Source organism: Ranitomeya variabilis, chromosome 2, assembly GCF_051348905.1.
Source record: "Ranitomeya variabilis isolate aRanVar5 chromosome 2, aRanVar5.hap1, whole genome shotgun sequence".
Lineage (NCBI taxonomy): Eukaryota > Metazoa > Chordata > Amphibia > Anura > Dendrobatidae > Ranitomeya > Ranitomeya variabilis.
Window position 1 is genome coordinate 55,692,913 of NC_135233.1, and position 20,638 is coordinate 55,713,550.

Here is a 20,638-nt window from a genome sequence, read left to right on the forward strand (position 1 = left end):
CGCATGCGTTTTTTTTCTGCATGCGTTCATTTTCAGAAATACAACCTGCAGTATTTTCTTGCGGCGTTTTTTTGCCGCAAAAAAACGCATGCATTTTTTCGCTGCAAAAAAATGCATTGCGGTCTATGTAAACGCATGCGTTTTTAAGCACATGCGTTTGTTTGCGTTAAAAACGCATGCGTTTTTATCGAAAAAAAACAGAAAACACACTGAAAAGCCACCCACCACCAAGGTGATAAAGGGATCCTAACCCTAACTCTACCCCTAACCTCACCCCTAACCGTTTAATGAACATTTTCTAACAGTCATAGTGCCACGTATTTCGGTGCCACGTATTTCGGTGCCACGTATTTCGGTGCCACGTATTTCGGTGCCACGTATTTCGGTGCCACGTATTTCGGTGCCACGTATTTCGGTGCCACGTATTTCGGTGCCACGTATTTCGGTGCCACGTATCACGTGTTTCAGTGCCACGTGTTTAAGTGCCACATATCACGTATTTCAGTGCCACGTGTTTCAGTTCCACGTATTTCAGTGCCACGTATCATGTATTTCAGTGCCACGTATCACGTATTTTAGTGCCACGTGTTTCAGTGCCACGTGTTTCAGTGCCACGTGTTTCAGTGCCACGTGTTTCAGTGCCACGTGTTTCAGTGCCACGTGTTTCAGTGCCACGTGTTTCAGTGCCACGTGTTTCAGTGCCACGTGTTTCAGTGCCACGTGTTACGTATTTTAGTGCCACGTGTTTCAGTGCCACGTGTTACGTATTTTAGTGCCACGTGTTTCAGTGCCACGTATCACATATTTCAGTGCCACGTATTTCAGTGCCACGTATTTCAGTGCCACGTTTAGGGTTAGGGTTTTCTTGTGTTTTCTTGTGTTTTTCTATAAAAACGCATGCGTCTAAAAAAAACGCATGCGTTTTACCGCGTTTACATGCGTTTTTTCACGCATGCAGATAAAAACGCAAGTGTGAAACAAGCCTTAGTGTGTGACAGCTGCCAATCATAAAAATCCGATATAAAAAACGCTATAAAAGTAAATCAAACCCCCCTTCATCACCCCCTTAGTTAGGGAAAAATAATAAAATTAAAAAAATGTATGTATTTCCATTTTCCCATTAGGGTTAGGGTTAGGGCTAGGGTTAGGGTTGGGGCTAAAGTTAGGGTTAGGGCTAGGGTTGGAGGTAAAGTTAGGGTTAGGGTTGGGGCTAAAGTTAGGGTTGGGGCTAAAGTTAGGGTTAGGGTTTGGATTACATTTACGGTTTGGATTAGGGTTGGGATTAGAATTATGGTTGTGTCAGGGCTAGGGGTGTGTTTGGGTTAGGGTTTCAGGTAGAATTGGGGAGTTTCCACTGTCCAGGCACATCAGGGGCTCTCCAAACGCGACATGGCGTCCAATCTCAATTCCAGCCAATTCTGCGTTGAAAAAGTAAAACAGTGCTCCTTCCCTTCCGAGCTCTCCCGTGCGCCCAAAAAGGGGTTTACCCCAACATATGGGTTATCAGCGTACTCGGGACAAATTGAACAACAACTTCTGGGGTCCAAGTTCTCGTTATCCTTGGGAAAATAAAAATTTGGGGGGCTAAAAATCATTTTTGTGGGGAAAAAAAAGATGTTTTATTTTCACGGCTCTGTGTTATAAACTGTAGTGAAACACTTGGGGGTTCAAAGTTCTCACCACACATCTAGATAAGTTCCTTTGGAGGTCTAGTTTCCAATATGGGGTCACTTGTGGGGGGGTTTGTACTGTTTGGGTGCATCAGGGGCTCTGCAAATGCAACGTGACGCCTGCAAACCAATCCATTTAAGGCTGCATTCCAAATGGCGCTCCTTCCCTTCCGAGCTCTGTCATGCACCCAAACAGTGGTTCCCCCCCACATATGGGGTATCAGCGTACTCAGGACAAATTGGACAACAACTTTTGGGGTCTAATTTATCCTGTTACCCTTGTGAAAATACAAAACTGGGGGCTAAAAAATCATTTTTGTGAAAAAAAAAAAGGAATTTTTATTTTCACGGCTTTGCGCTATAAACTTTAGTGAAACACTTGGGGGTTCAAAGTTCTCAAAACACATCTAGATAAGTTCCTTGGGAGGTCTAGTTTCCAATATGGGGTCACTTGTGGGGGGTTTGTAATGTTTGGGTACATCAGGGGCTCTCCAAATGCAACGTGACAGCTGCTGACCAATCCATTTAAGTCTGCTTTCCAAATGGCGCTCCTTCCCTTCCGAGCTCTGTCATGCGCCCAAACAGTGGTTCCCCCCATATCAGCGTACTCAGGACAAATTGGAAAACAAATTTTGGGGTCCAATTTACTCTGTTACCCTTGTAAAAATGCAAAGCTGGGGGCTAAAAAATCATTTTTGAGAAAAAAAAAAAATTATTTTCACGGCTCTGCGTTATAATCTGTAGTGAAACATTTGGGGGTTCAAAGCTCTCAAAACACATCTAGATAAGTTCCTTAGGGGGTCTACTTTCCAAAATGGTGTCACTTGTGGGGGGTTTCAATGTTTAGGCACATCAGGGGCTCTCCAAACGCAACATGGCGTCCCATCTCAATTCCAGTCAATTTTGCATTGAAGTGTCAAATGGCGCTCCTTCCCTTCCAAGCTCTGCCATGCGCCCAAACAATGGTTTACACCCACATATGGGGTATCAGCGTACTCAGGACAAATTGCACAACATTTTTTGGGGTCCAATTTCTTCTCTTGCCCTTGGAAAAATAAAAAATTAAGGGCGAAAAGATAATTTTTGTGAAAAAATATGATTTTTTATTTTTACGGCTCTGCATTATAAACTTCTGTGAAGCACTTGGTGGGTCAGAGTGCTCACCACACATCTAGATAAGTTCCTTAGGGGGTCTACTTTCCAAAATGGTGTCACTTGTAGGGGGTTTCAGTGTTTAGGCACATCAGTGGCTCTCCAAACGCAACATGGCGTCCCATCTCAATTCCAGTCAATTTTGCATTGAAAAGTCAAATGGCGCTCCTTCCCTTCCAAGCTCTGCCATGCGCCCAAACAGTGGTTTACCCCCACATGTGGGGTATCAGCGTACTCAGGACAAATTGTACAACAATTTTTGGGGTCCAATTTCTCCTGTTACCCTTGGTAAAATAAAACAAATTGGAGCTGAAATAAATTTTGTGTGAAAAAAAGTTAAATGTTCATTTTTATTTAAACATTCCAAAAATTCATGTGAAACACCTGAAGGGTTAATAAACTTCTTGAATGTGGTTTTGAGCACCTTGAGGGGTGCAGTTTTTAGAATGGTGTCACACTTGGGTATTTTCTATCATATAGACCCCTCAAAATGACTTCAAATGAGATGTGGTCCCTAAAAAAAAAATGGTGTTGTAAAAGTGAGAAATTTCTGGTCAAATTTTAACCCTTATAACTCCCTAACAAAAAAAAAATTTTGGTTCCAAAATTGTGCTGATGTAAAGTAGACATGTGGTAAATGTTACTTATTAAGTATTTTGCGTGACATATGTCTGTGATTTAAGGGCATAAAAATTCAAAGTTGGAAAATTGCGAAATTTTCAAAATGTTCGCCAAATTTCCATTTTTTTTCACAAATAAACGCAAGTTATATAGAATAAATTTTACCACTAACATGAAGTACAATATGTCACGAGAAAACAATGTCAGAATCGCCAAGATCTGTCAAAGCGTTCCAGAGTTATAGCCTCATAAAGGGACAGTGGTCAGAATTGTAAAAATTGGCCCGGTCATTAACGTGCAAACCACCCTCGGGGCTTAATGTCTGTATTTCACATAATCTTGTAGCAATTTCCAATGTTTCTTAAATATCCGTGCGTGTGGAAGTGAACAAAAACATCTTCTCCCCCACTGTACACTTCAGTGTAGTCCAGGGGTGTCAAACTGCATTCCTCGAGGGCCTCCAACCATGCGTGTTTTTCAAGATTTCCTTCTCACTGCACAAGGTGCTGGAATCATTCTGTGCAGGTGATTAAATTATCACCTGTGCAATACAAGGAAATCCTGAAAACATGACCGGTTTGCAGCCCTTGAGGAATGCAGTTTGACACCCCTTGTGTAGTCCATTTTGCAGGGGTCTGTCTTTGTTCCGGTAACTGGCCTTATGGCGTGACCCCCTAGCTAGCTTTGAAAGTTCATGACACACATTTTATGTATTTCATCAGCATTTATACCCTAGGAGGCTGTATCCACAAAGCAAATCTGAGTGCTCCTTAAAGGGGTATTTCTCAAGTTGTCTCTTGAGCAGCTTGGAGCTATGCAATCTCCATGGAAACCAGCAGTACACTATTAAAGATAAAAATTCTCATTACACGAGTGACAGCAGATAACATGAAAATAAGCAAGTTTGCAATCAACTTGCTTTTCCTATTTTACCAATTAAAGCGGTTTTAAGAACTTGTGAACGTCACTTTAACTACTAAAGTTTTGACTTGTGTAGAGTTGGAGACTACTGATGGCCGTTTCCATGCTGATGGTATCGCTGTATTTTGCAGGCAGGGGCACGGCTACATTTGATGGGACAGCTATAGCCAGTGCTGTTGTTAAGGAGCTCTCGGAAAGGATTAAGTGCCGCACTTTGTTTTCTACACACTATCATTCGTTAGTGGAGGAATACTCTCATACTGCGGCCGTACGCCTGGGGCATATGGTAAGTTACCACTTTTGATGGGATGGGGGGGGGGTGTACAATGTATAATCTCACATTTTTTTTGTGCTAATGGTATATATCTCTTCTTTACCAGGCTTGTATGGTTGAAAATGAATGTGAGGATCCCAGCCAGGAAACAATCACTTTTCTTTATAAATTTATCAAGGGAGCTTGCCCTAAAAGCTATGGATTCAATGCAGCAAGACTCGCCAACATCCCTGATGAGATTATTCAGACGGGTCATAAGAAGGCGCGAGAGTTTGAAAGTATAATACTGTCCGTGAAGATATTCAGGTGAGATTACCTTAATTTTCAGACTTCACTTTTTTTTTTTTCTATTTAAAAGGGGTTATCAGGCCCCAGGATAGAGAACTTGACTAGTGGGGATCTATGTAATGGGACCCACACCAGCAAGCTTTTACCCTTTGTAGAATGGATCTGCTGCTCCATTCCTTTCTTAGGCGACGTTCACATTTGCGTTGTTGGGCGTAGCGTCGACTGATACCGACACATGCGTCCCTATCTTTAACATGGGGGGGTGCATGGACATGCTCCGGTATGCGTTTTACAACGCACAAGACAGGGTGCAGAGGATGCTACTTGTAGAGTTTTCCCTGCGCCGAAACTCCTGATCTTTACTATCTTATGACAACTCATGCGTCGCAAAACGCTGCGTTGTGTACATGCGTTGTTGGTTGCGTCGCCGACGCTGCGCCCAACAATGCAAATGTGAACGTAGACTTATGGGCTTCCGAGTGGCTGGGCCGTTCAGAAAATAGAGGAACTTTTGACCGTTTTACAGATCGGTGTTTACCAGTGCTCAGACACTTGTCAGTAAGTTTGTTATCCAGCAGAAAGGTAATAACTTGTTTCCACTGGATAAGTTGCACAAAAACCGCAGTACAGACAAGTGCTAGCACTTTTATCCTGCACGGCTCCCCATCACAATGCTGTCACATGTATACACAGCTGCTTTGTTCTAGTCGTTACAACGTCATACCTGCTGGGTCGTATGTACAAAAGACTGGGACAAATCCTTCTATAGAAGGATACAAGATCTTTTCACTGTCAGTTACACTTTCTCTTCAGTGTCCTGTTGCTGAAATGAGCTCCCAGACATACTTCAACATGAGTTTAAAGGGAACTTGTCACACCCTGGATGCTTTTAAGCAATTACTATGGGCATACAGGTACTGTAATGCTTAAAGTAGTCTTACCCATCTTATCATACCACTCCCTTCCATGCAGGTCACACTACCCTGTGATGGTCACTTGTGCTGTAATCCTGTGCTATTGTCCGATCCTTATCCTCACTTCTGTGAACAGTGTCTTTAACCTTCTTTGGCACAGCGAATGGAGTCTCGCTGCTGCCATTGGCATCACATTTGTCTTTTCTGTAGTTAGAATGGAATCCATGTCAAAGTGAACACTTTAAATCTGTCCACCTTAGTCCAGAAAGGCTGCATTTGAGGTATAAACCTTGTATCTACTACAATCACTTCCTGAGCAGATACTTCTTTTTGGAAAAGGTTGATTAGAAGTAATTTATCAGATGAACACATTTCTGTACCAAGTGAAAAGCAGCAATGCAAAAATACCGTAAATAGCAAAAAAATACAATCCCCATGTAACAGGTTAATCAAATGGTATGCTGTTTGTGACCTAAAGGACATTCCCAGCTCTAAGATTTTAGCTCAATACGTAATAGGTTTAATATTAGCAAATGTCTCCAATAAGAAATGTAGTATAGTTTGTCTGATTTACAGTCTTGCCTCCTCGTCCTCCAATCGCTGTCTTGCTTTAAGAGAACACCTCCTACAGTCATCATGCTCCTGCTCTGGTGTTTCTCTGCCCAGCAAAGTATTGTGGGGTGTGTGTATATACACTGCCTTTACCTGGTCACTGGTGCTCTACCCTCAGCGGGGCAAATACAAGTGCAGGAGGATAATGGGGATATAAGATGCGTCATCCACATGGAGGATGGTGATAAGAGAAGCGGTTATGTGCACCTTGCATAAGTGACTAGGGACACAGTGTACTGAAATTCTGTAACATAGGGCTGGAAAGGTGCTGGCTGTACCTGATAGGGGGGGGATTATCTGGTGCCAGGTTCCTTTAAATACTGGTAATGGAAAATGCAAACATTGTAGCAGCCCTTAAAGGTGAAGCTGACAAGGTTCAGTACTCCAGAATGTCCACCAGCCATCTATAAACAGCGTCTGGACAACTTTAAGGAATGATGATCTTTGTTAGATTTGCAAAAAATGAAAAAACACACAACTTTTTTTTCTAATGACTTAAACTACTAGTCCTGCAATTGTTTCTTCTAGCTCACTTATACGCTGGCATAAAACAATGTATAAACATAGCCTAGTCTACACTGTTTACAAAAGGCAGGTTTTGGTGCACTGGTCATTCAGCTTCATTAGGTTTTGGCACCAAAAACACAGTAAAACCTGATACCTGCGTTTTTGCACTACCCCATAGCTTTCAGTATGTGAAATACTGCATTTTGCAAAAAAAACAAGCTTTGACAATTCTTTGGAAAGAAAACCTTAAGAGCTTGGTTTTTGTAAAATGCAACATGTCCCTTTTCTCCTACGCCTCATTGGGGGACACAGGACCATGGGGTGTAATGCTGCTGCCACTAGGAGGACACTAAGTAAACAGAAAGATTAACTCCTCCTCTGCAGTATACACCCCTTCACTGGCTACAATTTCCCAGTTCTTGCTTAGTGTCTGTAGGAGGCACTTGGGTCTATTTCTAAACCCCAATTTTCTTATTTTAATTTTTATTTTAATTTTCCGTAAAATCTTTTTCTCCGAGCCACTCATTGGGGGACACAGCACCCACCCTGTTAGCCTGGTTGGCTTGTTTTTACTTTGGTTTTGACACAGGTTGTCATTGTTCATGCTCCTACTGCTTTACTACCGAACTGGAAAATTGTAGCCAGTGAAGGGGTGTATACTGCAGAGGAGGAGTTAATCTTTCTGTAAACTTAGTGTCCTCCTAGTGGCAGCAGCATAACACCCATGGTCCTGTGTCCCCCAATGAGTGGCTCGGAGAAAAAGATTTCACTGAGTACACAAAAATCTCCTTTTCAGCATTTTTCACCCGTTGAAAGCCATGGGTAGCACAAAAATGCAGGGATCATGTTTTGCTGCCAAAACCTGATCGTTTAGTGCTTGTGATTCTACTTTAAAATCAGCATGCACAAGAGAAAAGCTCGGCCAAACCTGCTTTTTTGGAAACAGTTTAACTTTGCATAAAAGTTAGCCTTAGCTAGCAATCTAAAAATGCAACACGGCCTATGTTCACAATTTTGTGCACATTTTCAGCTGTGTTTTCACACTACCAGCAACGTCTGAAACTTCATACACACTCTTTCACTTCAGTGTGCATGAAGTCTCTTTGCTGGTACTGTAAAATACAGCTTAAAATTCACACAAAAAAGCTGCAAAAAACATGTGAACATGGCCCTATTCCTTTCAGGAAGCATCGACAGCAGTTTCCTTTAGAGGCAGGATTACAATGACCCTACTCCATCACCTCTGCGTATGATGTATGGGACACTAGTAAAAAGAACCCTTAAGAATCAGTTAAAATGGCAACTTTATAGAAACTGATATGGGGGGGAAAAAAAGCTGGCAATTTCAACAAACTGGAACAAAACAGATCAAACAATAGTTTTAAAGACAGTACTATTCACTGGTCTGAGATTTTTTTGCATACACCAAAATGGTCCACAAAAATAAAACTTTAATGTGACTAGTAACTGGTTAACATTTATTTGATGCCATGACAAATGATAAGTCCTGTTGTAAAACCTGCACCATATAATGACCTTGGTTTCTTCTTGCAGGGAGCTGCACGGTTTAATGGAAAGGGACACATTGGATGGCCAAGCGATCAGCGAACTCCTGGCGATGCTGTAATAACTTGTAGAAAGCACAACGGTGGTTTTTGGTGTTTATTCACAAGGCTGGTTTTCACACATTATGATCTAATAAACTTTATTTTTTAAAAATGACCATATTTCCATTTTTCTTTCCTAGGAAATTAAACCCCCTTTTTTTTAATTCATACCTACCCTCTACATAATGGTTATTGAATACTCCACAATATATTAAGTCTAGATGTTATGGTACATGCATACACTTTCAGGCTGTTTTAATTACCCACTGTCACCAATACATATAAATGGGGAGAGGAACAAAAAAAAAAAAATTGTAAAATTTAAAACAAAAGCTATGAAACTTTATATATGCTCGTCTCAGCTTCATAAAGCAGGAAATCTCTCAATTTCCAGCAGTGTACAAGTTCCAGGCTGTTCAAACAAAAAATGAACAGTAACGTACAGGAGCGCTCGGAGGAGACTACAGTAAACTGTAAACCAAAGTCAACACCCGCCACTTCCCGGGGAGGGAGTGATCGAAGCCTAAGACGTGGCGCTTCGGACTCCTCGCCCAACTTCGTCCTCTTCTGGGGAGGGGGAGATTATGGACATGGAAACTGTTGCGGGGAAGGTACGAGAGGAAAGGAGACAACATTCTAACTTTTCCAAAAGGATACCAGAAAAATTGCTGGATTAAGATTAGTGTTTTCCTCTTTCATAGAAAGAACATAGATACTGGGACATGAGTACAGTTTACAGCAATGCTATGGTGGGCTAACAGAAACAGGACACTTTTCAAGTACAATAAATTTTTGCTTGAAATTAAAAAAAAAAAAACTACATGAGATTAAAGCATTAAAATATCTCAAATCTGAATACGTGTTAAAAAAAAAAGTTTCCAAAAGAAATGCAGAAGTGCTAGCTCACATTTTACCATGTTACAAAAAGCAATTGGTACCCATGTCCGTGTGTACGGCGGCAGCAACGACTGCTGCCTGTCTACAGAATAGGACTACTGCACATTAGGCTTGCCCCTGCCCGCATGAGTTGAAAACACCCACAGGAGACGGCCTCTATACAAAACAGTAGCTTCTTTACTCTTCACTTCTGTCCTTCTGAAACGTCTTTGAGTAATGCTTAAAAAAAAGAAAAAAAATGCCCGATTCTTCCTTAGATCCTGAGTCAACAGATCGTCTCGTCCAGCTCAACTTCCTTTTTTGGCAGGTTGAAATTTCATCACATTAACTGTTTTCCAGAAATGGGCACGGGTTGTTTTTTTTTTTTTCTTCATTTAGCTTTTAATTTTTCCCAACATAAAAAAACAAAACTTTTAAACAGTTCTTGTTAGAATGGCAGGACTTCCCCCATCTTAAGTTCAGTTGTGTTGCAAAGTATTAGATTCTATAGGAGGAGCAGAGTCATATAATGTATCTGTGTCGTGTGTGGGCTCCCCGGCTAATGTGCAAGGATTAGACAGCGTTCCGGCACCACAGTCACAGAAGAACCTGGAACAGGAAAACAAAACAAAAAAAAAGGTATTAATGAAATGGCAGGATGCTGGAAACTAACCAGCGATGGTGGGGGCGATGCACACTTACCTATCGTGTCTAATAAACTCTACATCGTGGCCTTGGTGACATTTCTTAATGCAGTTCACACAGATGGCGTTGCGGTCTGTGGTGTTACAGGTGTGACATCTAAGGATGAAGAATAAGATGGGTTATCTTCATACGCCCTCAGGATTTCAGGTGCTTCCTTACATCGAAAACCAGAATTGCAAAGAACACTTTACTAAAGAGATTATTCTTAAAGGGGCTAGAAAAACATGGCTCTTCCTACACCACCAGTTTGTGGCACTAGAAGAAAGCAGCCAGGTTTTTCTAATTTCTGTGGATAAGTGGTTAGTACGGTCTGCCAATAACCTAATCATGGGAGGATCTCACTGCTGAGACCCGGTTGTAGCTTCGGTGCTGCCACGGAATCAATGGGCTGTAATATAAAGTACTGGGTCCTCGAGGGTGTAGCAGAAAGATGAACACTAGGCTGGGCTCAAGATAAGTGAAAGGGAGACTATATTGCACTGGATAGAATCAGATTGTAGACATTAAATTAGGTAGAGTACAAAACTCAAGGCTTAACAATGTTGTGACATAAATCAACTGGTTTGGAGCATCTATAGAAAGCGGTTATCCAGGAGTGGCATGAAAGTCTGTAAGTAGTCACTATGAGAAGGATTCACAAGTCGCCAGTCCTGCAATGTCAAATACAATTTGCATATTCCAGGCTGGTTCCGATGTCTGTGATAACTGGTATTATCTGATCACAATGCTCGGGCTATCTGCGCATCTCCTGACTTAAGTGTGACAATGTCAGAAATAAATTACATATACTTGAGTATGAGCCGAGGCACCTAATTTTGCCACAAAATACTGGGTAAGCTTATTGACTTTAGTATAAGCTGGGTAGGCATGGCTTCCCCCCCCAAATTGCTGTCCTGGTATGCATGGCTCACGCTCCCATCCTTGTATGCATGCTTCCTACCAAAAAAAAAAAAAATCCTACTCACCCCTCCAGCGTGCCCTCGCAGCATCTCATTGGTGCCGGCTTTCAGTTGCTGTTACGTGGCACCCCTCATTAAGGTAATGTAAATGCATGCATATTAATTACCTTAATGAGCGGTACCACGTGATCGCTCAGCACTGGAAGCCGGCACCAACGAGATGCTGCGAGGGTGAGTATGTCTTCTGGAAGCAAGCAGCTGCGGGTGTCATTGTGTGCGCCGTAAGTGAAATGAATATTAATTTCTCTTAAGCAGTGGCACAGGCTTTAGCCACAGCCGGCAGCTCCGGCCTCTGTGACCCAACACTCGCCCTTCCCCGCCAGCTTTCTAGGACAAGGACTTGTATATAAGCCGAGAGGAGGCGGTTTCAGTACAAAAAAAAGGTGAAAAACTCTGCTTATACACGAATATATACGGTCAGCGGCCAGCCCGTGCATTGCGATCACATATGAGACAGTATCACTGATATCTGAAAGGGCCCTTACACCACACGTGTGCCGCCTCGCACGGCTAGTCTGAATGTGGACAGAAATAAGCATATCGCATACACGTGGGCACATAACCCTGATCTCGCCACCATCACCAAACAATACTGACCGTACATAGGAAGGATCCACAAGTCTGCAGATTTTCATGCCAAACCTGGTTAACCCCCTTCCACTAGTGTTTTTAGCATGGTGTAACTGGAAATCAGTTAATTCCCTCCCTATAGAAACAACGTTTTAGTTTCATAGCGCTCAATCAAAATTGGAAATCGGATGCAGTCCTGTCTGGTGTGAAGCGGGGTCTTGGCCCCACATACAAGCCCTTTATTCTGCCATGTGACACTTTCAGACAGTTTTGTGGATGCTACAGTGTCCCAACAACAGCTCTTCCTTTCTAGGCACTGTGCAATCAGACTGGCAGCCCCAGGTACGCTCACTTTAGGGGCCAGGTCACTATTGATAGTTTCATGGTAGTCTGCACCTTGGAAGGAATCTGTCACCAGGTTTTCACCAGCTAATTAAGAGCAGAACGCTGGAATCAGGTCTCTTTCTGTACATCAATGTGTCACTTACTGGGCTGCTGTTTTGTCAGCAGGAGATCACTAGAAGACTACAAAACCTGCCGCCATATAGTCCTCAATGCTCATGGTATCTGTAGTCCCGCCTAGACCACTGATGGTCAGCTTTCTGCCTGTGCACAGTGGTGGGGGACAGGCTTACAAGCCTCAGAATTCCAAGCTCTGCTAGATCTGCAGCAGAAAGTGATTTTATTAAAACTAACACCCAGTAAAATAAGTGACACATTGCTGTAATCAGGGTCTCTGCCTCTATCATGTTGCCCTCAGATGGTTTTTGCTGCCCCATGTGAGATTGCTTCCAGCCATATCAGAAAAAATGACCTACTTTTAAAAAAAATAAATAAATTGTGTGTTGCATATTTTCCCCCCCATATTTTGGGCTTTGAAAAATGCAAGATTACTAATTGTTTTTTAACCCCTTAATGATTGGAGCTTTTTTCCTTCGCTCCTTCCCAGAGCCATAACTTTTTTATTGTTCCATTAATATGGCAATGTGAGGGCTTATTTTTTGCAGGACAAATTGCACTTTTGAAAGACACCATTGGTTTTACCATGTCGTGTACTAGAAAATGGGAAAAAAATTCCAAGTGCGGTGAAATTGCAAAATTAAGTGCAATCCCACACTTGTTTTTTGTTTGGGTTTTTTACTATATTCACTAAATGCTAAAACTGAGCTGCCATTATGATTCTCCAGGTCATTACAGTTCATACATAAAGAACCTAGAGATGTTTGGTGTCTAAGTGGTGAAAAAAGTGTTCCAAACTTTGGGCATTTTTTTTAAAGAAATGTTCCGTCACCCGTAGCGTCTCCATTTTCCGTGATCTGGGGTCTGTTGAGGGCTTATTTTTTGCGTGCCGAGCTGACGTTTTTAATGATACCATTTTGGTGCAGATACGTTCTTTTGATCGCCTGTTATTGCATTTTAATGCAATGTCGTGGCGACCATAAAATAAAAAAACGCAGTTCTGGCATTTACTTTTTCTCGCCACGCCATTTAGCGATCAGGTTAATCTTTTTTTTTCTTTTTTTTTTTATAGATCAGGCGATTCTGAATGCGGCGATACCAAATATGTGTAGGCTGGATTTTTTTTATTTTATTTTGAATGGGGCGAAAGGGGGGTGATTTAAATTTTTTTCTTCATTTATTTAAATTTAATTTTGGCATGCTTCAATAGCCTCCGTGGGAGACTAGAAGCAGCCATAACTCGATCACCTCTGCTACATAGAGTTCGATACTCAGATCGCCTCTATGTAGTAGAATTACAGCATTGCTATGAGCCCCGACCACAGGGTGGCGCTCACAGCAATCTAGCATCAACAATCATACAGGTCTTCAGGAGACCTCTGATTGTCATGCCGATGCACCGATGACCCCCCGATCACGTGACGGGGGTCACCGGTGCACGCATTTCCGGCCAGATGCGCTTGTTAAATCCCGCTTTCAGAGTTTGACGGCAGCATTTAACTAGTTAATAGGTACGGTCAGATCGTGATTCCGCTCGCGCCTATTGCGGGCACATGACTGTTTTGAACAGCTGACATGTCCCGGCTTTGATGCGGGCTCACCGCCGGAGGCCGCATCAAAGCGGGAGTTCCACCATCGGACGTACTATTCGTCCGATGGCAGAAAGGGGTTAACACTGGCAATTGGGGCATTTTATTTTTCCTAGACTTGTAATTTCAGGAAAATATTTTATTATAATTTGGTGGTTTTCACCTTGTGGATTTTTGTTCTATGAGTACTGGACTCATTGTTCTTTCAGGAAAAGTTTTCAGCAAGGCTCCATAGTATCAGAGGCAGGATTACAATGACAGGTAACCCCTCTATATACAGCTGATATCTATAGGATGTCATACCTGACTCTGCCCCCCCTCCCTTTATAATAGATCTTTTGTACTGAAGCATCTAATGAGCGTGTTGAAAAGGTCCAAGTTGCTAATATTCAAGTGGATTTCTAGAAACTACATGGTTATAGAAGTCTTGCAGTTTTTGCGCTGGCCACAGACTTTAGACTCTTTATTGTTAATACAGATTGTGATATAGGCGTGTAAAAAAATTATGATTTAATACACAATTTTCTGACGATAGCTTGCTTTTAAAGCCACCTATGAAATCCAGTCACTAATATAAGGGCCAGACTTTAAAGGCAACCACAAGGTTTTTATATCCTCCCCATATAATCCAATGAATAAGGGACAATTCACTGAAAGGACATCAAATCCAGAAATAGCAGGGGGGAAAGAAAAATAAAAAATAAAAAAAACTGGCAATACCTGGAGTCAAATGGGCCAATTCAATAAGATGGCACAGTGCACAATTGCTGGAGTACAAGGCACCAAATGTATTAATCGGTACACGCCACTTAATGAATTTGGCGCCTCTTGAGTCACAATTGAAAAGCTCGAAATAATACTCCACTCAGTGACTGGAGTAGCTTTTCTGCCTTGGAAAATGTTGGATGAATGTGATGTGACTCGGCCTCATCACTTCCCAGCACTACCCATTTCAGAGTTGAAAACGGCAAAAAGTTGCAAAATGTATGCGCGACACCCACTTACACAAATAAGGTGCATCTTTTCAAAGACTTTACACCAGTTTTCTAGGTAACATCATGCCTCGCTGAGAGTCACATGCAGTGCTCCTCTGGGAATAATGCAAATAGCCTCTACAGAAAGAAAGGACTTGAACCCTGGCACCGCCTATTGGGGTAGCAAACCTAAAAGTCAATATCCACACTTTAAAAAAGGAGCCTTGCCGCATGGCTGGGGATAAAAAGACACCACATTTGCAGCCTTGTGTTTCAGGGAATTTGCCCCCTCATCAGTGCAAAGCAGATCATCCAGTTTAGCTAGGTGAGGCCTACGACAAGCAGTCAAAAGAGGAACGTTTCTTTGTGGAGAGTTCCAAGACCGCGTCAGAGACCTCTCACCTGGCCAAAGTCAGTCCTACTGCTTGGCACTGATGAGGAGCAAACACCCCAAACAGGCATGCAAATGGACTGTCTGGTTCGGCTTCTTATCCCAAAACTTTTGCCAAGGCTTGTTTGTTAAAGGGTCAATATCGACTCAAAATTACTACCCCCAATAAGTGACCTAAAAGTTCAAGTCCTCTTCCTCGGTGAAGAGGCTATTTGCACACCAAAACCTGGTCACAATACTAATCTACTGCAGGATGCAGCAGGCCCCCTTGATAAAAGGCAGAGGCGGCGCCTTTATGCAGGTTGAGAGTTTGTGTATTTTTGAAAAAATATGAACCAATTCCTAATGAGTTTTTTTTCTTCATATTTGCTGGATGTGGCCAGGTCCTGTAGTGTTGGTGGACAGAATTGAGACATCTTTTCTTGCGGGGTGCACTCCTAGTTCTCAGAAGTTCAGCTGATTTAATAGTATGGGTGTCACAGATAGGCTATAAACAGGCATGGTGCACTACACGTGCGAGTGTCGCCTTATACATGTGCATTTACAATACTAAGCAACAACCCGTCATGGATGACGGTGGTTGGTCAGCAGTATTTTGCACCTGTGCTGCCTGCACTTTTTATCATGGGATCCTGCTACATCCTGCAGTACATTAGTATTGTGACCAGGTGTTATTAAGCATGGCTGACTTTTTTTCTGTGATTATTTGGGCTCCACTAGGGGGTTATGGTGTGGGGGGGGAAAAAAAAATGGTAAAGTCCTGTAGGTAGCTATCATTTTTGTGTTCTTTAAAAATAAAAAATAATGTCCATACGAGCACAGATGTGGTCCGGCATTACCAGCTGCTGTAATGGGACGCTGCTACTTTTATGCAGTAGATAAAGTGCATTATCCTTACATGGAAGAATATTCTACTTTCAAGAACCATGTGATTGAGAAAAGAGAGTATCCGCCCTGCATGGTGGCAAGAAATATAGAAGACATAGCACAGAATTCCAGCTTAGAGAAACGGGAATCTGCAACGTAAAATCGGTTATCTGTGATCCCATCAGACCAAAACAATGAAATGTTACCTGTAAAAGTCATGCATGGGGTAGCTGGTGTAACTCGATATCTTATATAGACACTGGCCTCTATTGACTGCTTTTTCTATGGCATCTTGATTGTTCATTATTTTATTATCTGCAAGAAATACAAAAATAGGACCGGAATACTTAATGGCATCATGAGCCTACTGCAGACTAGAAAATAATGGAGCTGCTCACGGGAAGCGGGCCAGACGTGCTGGGACCTGAACCATCCGCTAAGAGATTGGAACCTGTCAGGGAAAAGTAAAGACTGTTCCTTTAGGAAAGATTTACTCATTTTCTCTGATAGGATTCAACCCAGTTTTTTTGGGGGGTATATACGCCACATGCAGATACTCCGATAACTGAGCGCCCATGTTCTACCCTATCAGATGTCACAATGCCGCTGGGGAGACATATATATAAGCCTTTCAACCCTACTGTCTAAAGTTGTGAGATTGCAACTCTAACTCTCATCGGATAGGGGGGAACTTTCAGGATAGAGCACCACTATGAAACTCGTGTACCCAAAACATGGGCACACCAAGCATTGCTTGCAAACTTGCACATATGACTCCGCTTGTGGCTGTGCTCCTTGGCCACACACAGCACCTACATAGTGCAACAGGTTTTTTTTGTTTTTTATTTATAATCTTAAATTTAAAAATAGATTTTGCTTTCATAGAAAATCCCAATTCTAATTTTCCCTATTGCATATGGCGAAATCCCAGCTCATCCCTCCACCCCACAAAAAATTTAAAAAATAAAAAGCAGGCGACAAATGCTTTTAGGAAAACAATTGTGGCGATCCAGTGGAACCCTGTCCACCAACGCTGGCTCTGCGCATTGTCCCAGGAGCGACACATACCTTTCATGGTAACATTAACACCAGATGCCAGAAATAGTCCTCCAAATCGGTTGTTGAATATCTGATTGCCTTCTAGGGTTGCAGTCGCGTGGTTTGTGATTTCAATACCTTGAAAACAAAAACCATGATGAAAAATGCCATTTCAACTCCTCTATACACTCCTAGCCGATCTGTTCGTCTGTACATGGGGGTGACGTCCAGGCTCGGTTTTGGTTTTTGGGAGTCGTATGTACATCGGTGTCTGAATATCGAGATTCCTTTATGAATGCCCTTCCCCAGTATATGATAACTGGTTCATCTGCAATAACCAAGATCCTCCAATAAGATGGATAGTTCCCGCTAACATGACGGATACGCTGGATAAATTATTTAAAAAAAATAAATATATTTTTGGGAGTGCAGAATTCAGAAAAAAAATTTGGGAAAAGGATGAGCTGTAGTTTTCACTTGTACCATTCTGAGATCCAAATTACTTACACTCCTGGTTCGACAGTTTAGGGTCACTTAGAAATTTCCTTATTTAAAGAAAAGCACAGTTTTTTTTCCAATGAAGCCAACATTAAACGATTCATAATTACATTCTATACATTGTTAATGTGGTAAATGACTGTTCTAGCTGCAAACGTCTGGTTTGTAATGCAATATCTTCATAGGTGTATAGAGGCCCATTTCCAACAACCATCACTCCAGTGTTCTTATGGTACTTTGTGTTTGCTAACTGTGGAAGAAGGCTAATGGATGGTTAGAATACCCTTGAAAACCCTTGTGCAAGTATGTTAGCACAGCTGAAAACAGTTTGGCTGATTAGAGAACCGATAAACCGGACCTTCCTTTGAGCTAGTTGAGAATCTGGAGCATTACATTTGTTGGTTCCATTAAACTCTCAAAATGGCCAGAAAAAAAGAACTTTCATGTGAAACTCGACAGTCTATTCTTGTTCTTAGAAATGAAGGCTATTCCATGCAAGAAATTGCCACAAACTGAAGATTTCCTACAACGGTGTGTACTACTCCCTTCAGAGGAGAGCACAAACAGGCTCTAACCAGAGTAGAAAGAGAAGTGGGAGGCCCCGCCGCACAACTGAGCAACAAAACAAGTACATTAGAGTCTGTAGTTTGAGAAATCGACGCCTCACAGGTCCTCAACTGGCAGCTTCATTAAATAGTACACACAAAATGCCAGTGTCAACGTCTACAGTGAAGAGGCGACTCCGGGATGCTGGCCTTCAGGGCAGAGTGGCAAACAAAAAGCCATATCTGAGACTGGCTAATAAAAGGAAATATGGGCAAAAGAACACAGACATTGAACGATTGGAAAAAAGTTTTATGGACAGACGAATCCAAGTTTGAGGTGTTTGGATCACACAGAAAAACATTTGTGAGATGCAGAGCAACTGAAAAGATGCTGGAAGAGTGTCTGCCGTCATCTGTCAAGCATGGTGGAGGTAATGTGACGGTCTGGGGTTGCTTTGGTGCTGGTAAAGTGGGAGATTTGTACAAGGTAAAGGGGATACTTAATAAGGAAGGCTATCACTCCATTTTGCAACGCCATGCCATACCCTGTGGACAGCGCTTGATTGGAGCCACTTTCATCCTATAACAAGACAATGACCCAAAGCACAACTCCAAATGATGCAAGAACTATTTAGGGAAGAAGCAGGCAGCTGGTATTCTATCTGTCATGGAGCGGCCAGCGCAGTCACCAGACCTCAGCCCCATTGAGCGGTTGTGGGAGCAGCTTGACCGTATGGTGCAGAAAGTGCCCATCAAGCCAAACCAACTTGTGGAAGGAGCTTCTGGGAGCATGGGGTGAAATTTCTCCAGATTACCTCAGCAAATTCACTGCTAGATTGCCAAAGGTCTGCAATGCTGGAATTGCTGCAAAGGAGCATTCTTTGACGAAAGCAAAATTTGAAGGAGAAAATTATAATTTCAAATAATCTTTTTTTCGAACCTTGTCAATGTCTGGACTAGATTTTCAACTCATTTCATTAAGTATGAGTTTTCATGGAAAACACAAAGTGTCTGGGTGACCCTAAACATTTGAATGGTAGTGTATGTTTTTTTTTTTTTTTTTTGGGGGGGGGGGGGGGGTTTAGGGGGGTAGAGAGAAGTTGAGGTGACAAAAAAAAAAAAAAAAAAAAAAGTCAGGTTCTTTGTTCCTGAGCTCACTGTAAAGGGATAAATATATTCTCATTTTACATTAGTTTGATTAGGGGGCGCTTTTTTGAATATTTATTTTTTTTACATGTTTTGTTTTAGTTTACTGGAACTTGTTATCTCCAGATTGTCTATATGATACATTGCAATACTGTATTACTGCAGGTCTACTATGTAGCCACAGGCTTGGCTTTATAGGTGTACCAACATGGCGTCTTGAAGGTCCCTGTATATGCCATCACAACCCATTAGCACCCAACAATTGCATTACAGGGACCAGGGAAGGGTGCTCGGCCTCGGAAGCAGCCTCCTTCTTCACTGTTCTTAACCTGTTAAATGTCAATTACAAGTGACGGGGGCATCTGATAATTACGCTCGGGTGCCAGCTGAATGACAAGCAGCACCAGTGTCATATAGCGCAGGCAGTGCAGTAACTTCAGTGTAATTGTAAGGCAGATATTTCTGTGGTTTGGCATTTTGAGAATGGATGAAGGGGTAACTTAGTGCTCCTGTATACTTCTATTTCTTGTATTTATTCCATACAACTAACCTGCAGCAAATCCATCGAATATCCTGTTTTTCCGTAAGACAGGGTGACTGTTGGTACTAATTAGCACACCGGCTTGAGCGTTCCTGAAGATATCATTTTCTTCGAGCAGCCCTGCCAGACAAAAATCAAAGAGTTATCGCAGTCTCCCATCTCTGGTCGACATTTACTTTCTCTACATTGAAATACTAAAGCAGGTCCTTTAGCACAGAGGATCCCACAAGTCGACCACTAGGTGGCGCCGTAGGTTATTGCATTAGGTCATCAGCATGGTCACGTGCAGCTTCCCTGTAGTGCATGAAAGGCTACGGCTCCTTACCTCGGCCGCCATTAAATATACAGATGCCGCCATCCCGCCCATCGTGGATTTTGTTTCGTCGTAACGTTGGGTTGCTATCCGTTTTGATCCAGACTCCAGCCATTGCATTATCAAAAATCTCATTATCCTCGATGAAGCCAAGTCCTGTGCAAACGGCATGATGGTTAGTACACGGCCATAAGAAAACCTGCAGTCTGCGGTCATGGCTAATAGCTCACCAGAATTGTAGACCAGTATTCCCCCGTTCTGACCTCCCCAGATCTTGTTACGTCTAATTTTGGGGTTACTTCCAGTTCTAGACAATGATGAATTACCGGACATGAGACACATTACACTTACCACTGACTATAGATGATAAATTCTTGGGAGGAAATGCACTTACCGTATCTGAACACCAGAGTACATGTGGTTATAGATGTCATTGTCTTCTAGTACTCCGTGGCCGTTATCGTAGAAGTAGACCCCCACCTGCCAGACAAGCGCAGATATTTAACAATTCTACCGACTGGTATTTCACTAGTGTTTCAGAGTACGAGGTCCAGTCAGGAGCATTTTCAGATTTACATGTCTGACGGTCTGTACAGATACA

The 20,638-nt window shown here is 42.3% G+C and overlaps 2 protein-coding genes across 6 annotated transcripts in view; one reads left to right on the forward strand and one right to left on the reverse strand.

Annotated features, from left to right (window-relative positions):
* The window catches only part of MSH6 (mutS homolog 6), a 30,483-nt gene extending 21,802 nt beyond the window's left edge, over nt 1-8,681 (forward strand). The window contains exons 8-10 of the mRNA XM_077282437.1: nt 4,496-4,650; nt 4,745-4,944; nt 8,514-8,681. Of these exons, the coding sequence (XP_077138552.1) occupies nt 4,496-4,650; nt 4,745-4,944; nt 8,514-8,586 (428 nt within the window). The 3' untranslated portion in view covers nt 8,587-8,681. The remainder of the gene's footprint in view (nt 1-4,495; nt 4,651-4,744; nt 4,945-8,513) is intronic.
* FBXO11 (F-box protein 11) overlaps nt 8,648-20,638 on the reverse strand; it is a 91,185-nt gene continuing 79,194 nt past the window's right edge. For 3 of the 5 annotated variants that reach the window (XM_077282439.1, XM_077282438.1, XM_077282441.1), the window contains exons 16-23: nt 20,432-20,517; nt 20,268-20,344; nt 20,050-20,193; nt 19,734-19,844; nt 17,025-17,132; nt 16,163-16,271; nt 10,145-10,243; nt 8,648-10,051 (exon numbers count right to left, since the gene is read on the reverse strand). In XM_077282439.1, coding sequence (XP_077138554.1) covers nt 9,922-10,051; nt 10,145-10,243; nt 16,163-16,271; nt 17,025-17,132; nt 19,734-19,844; nt 20,050-20,193; nt 20,268-20,344; nt 20,432-20,517 — 864 coding nt within the window. In that variant the 3' untranslated portion in view covers nt 8,648-9,921. The remainder of the gene's footprint in view (nt 10,052-10,144; nt 10,244-16,162; nt 16,272-17,024; nt 17,133-19,733; nt 19,845-20,049; nt 20,194-20,267; nt 20,345-20,431; nt 20,518-20,638) is intronic. The other 2 variants (XR_013221018.1, XR_013221017.1) reach the window with 1 other exon arrangement.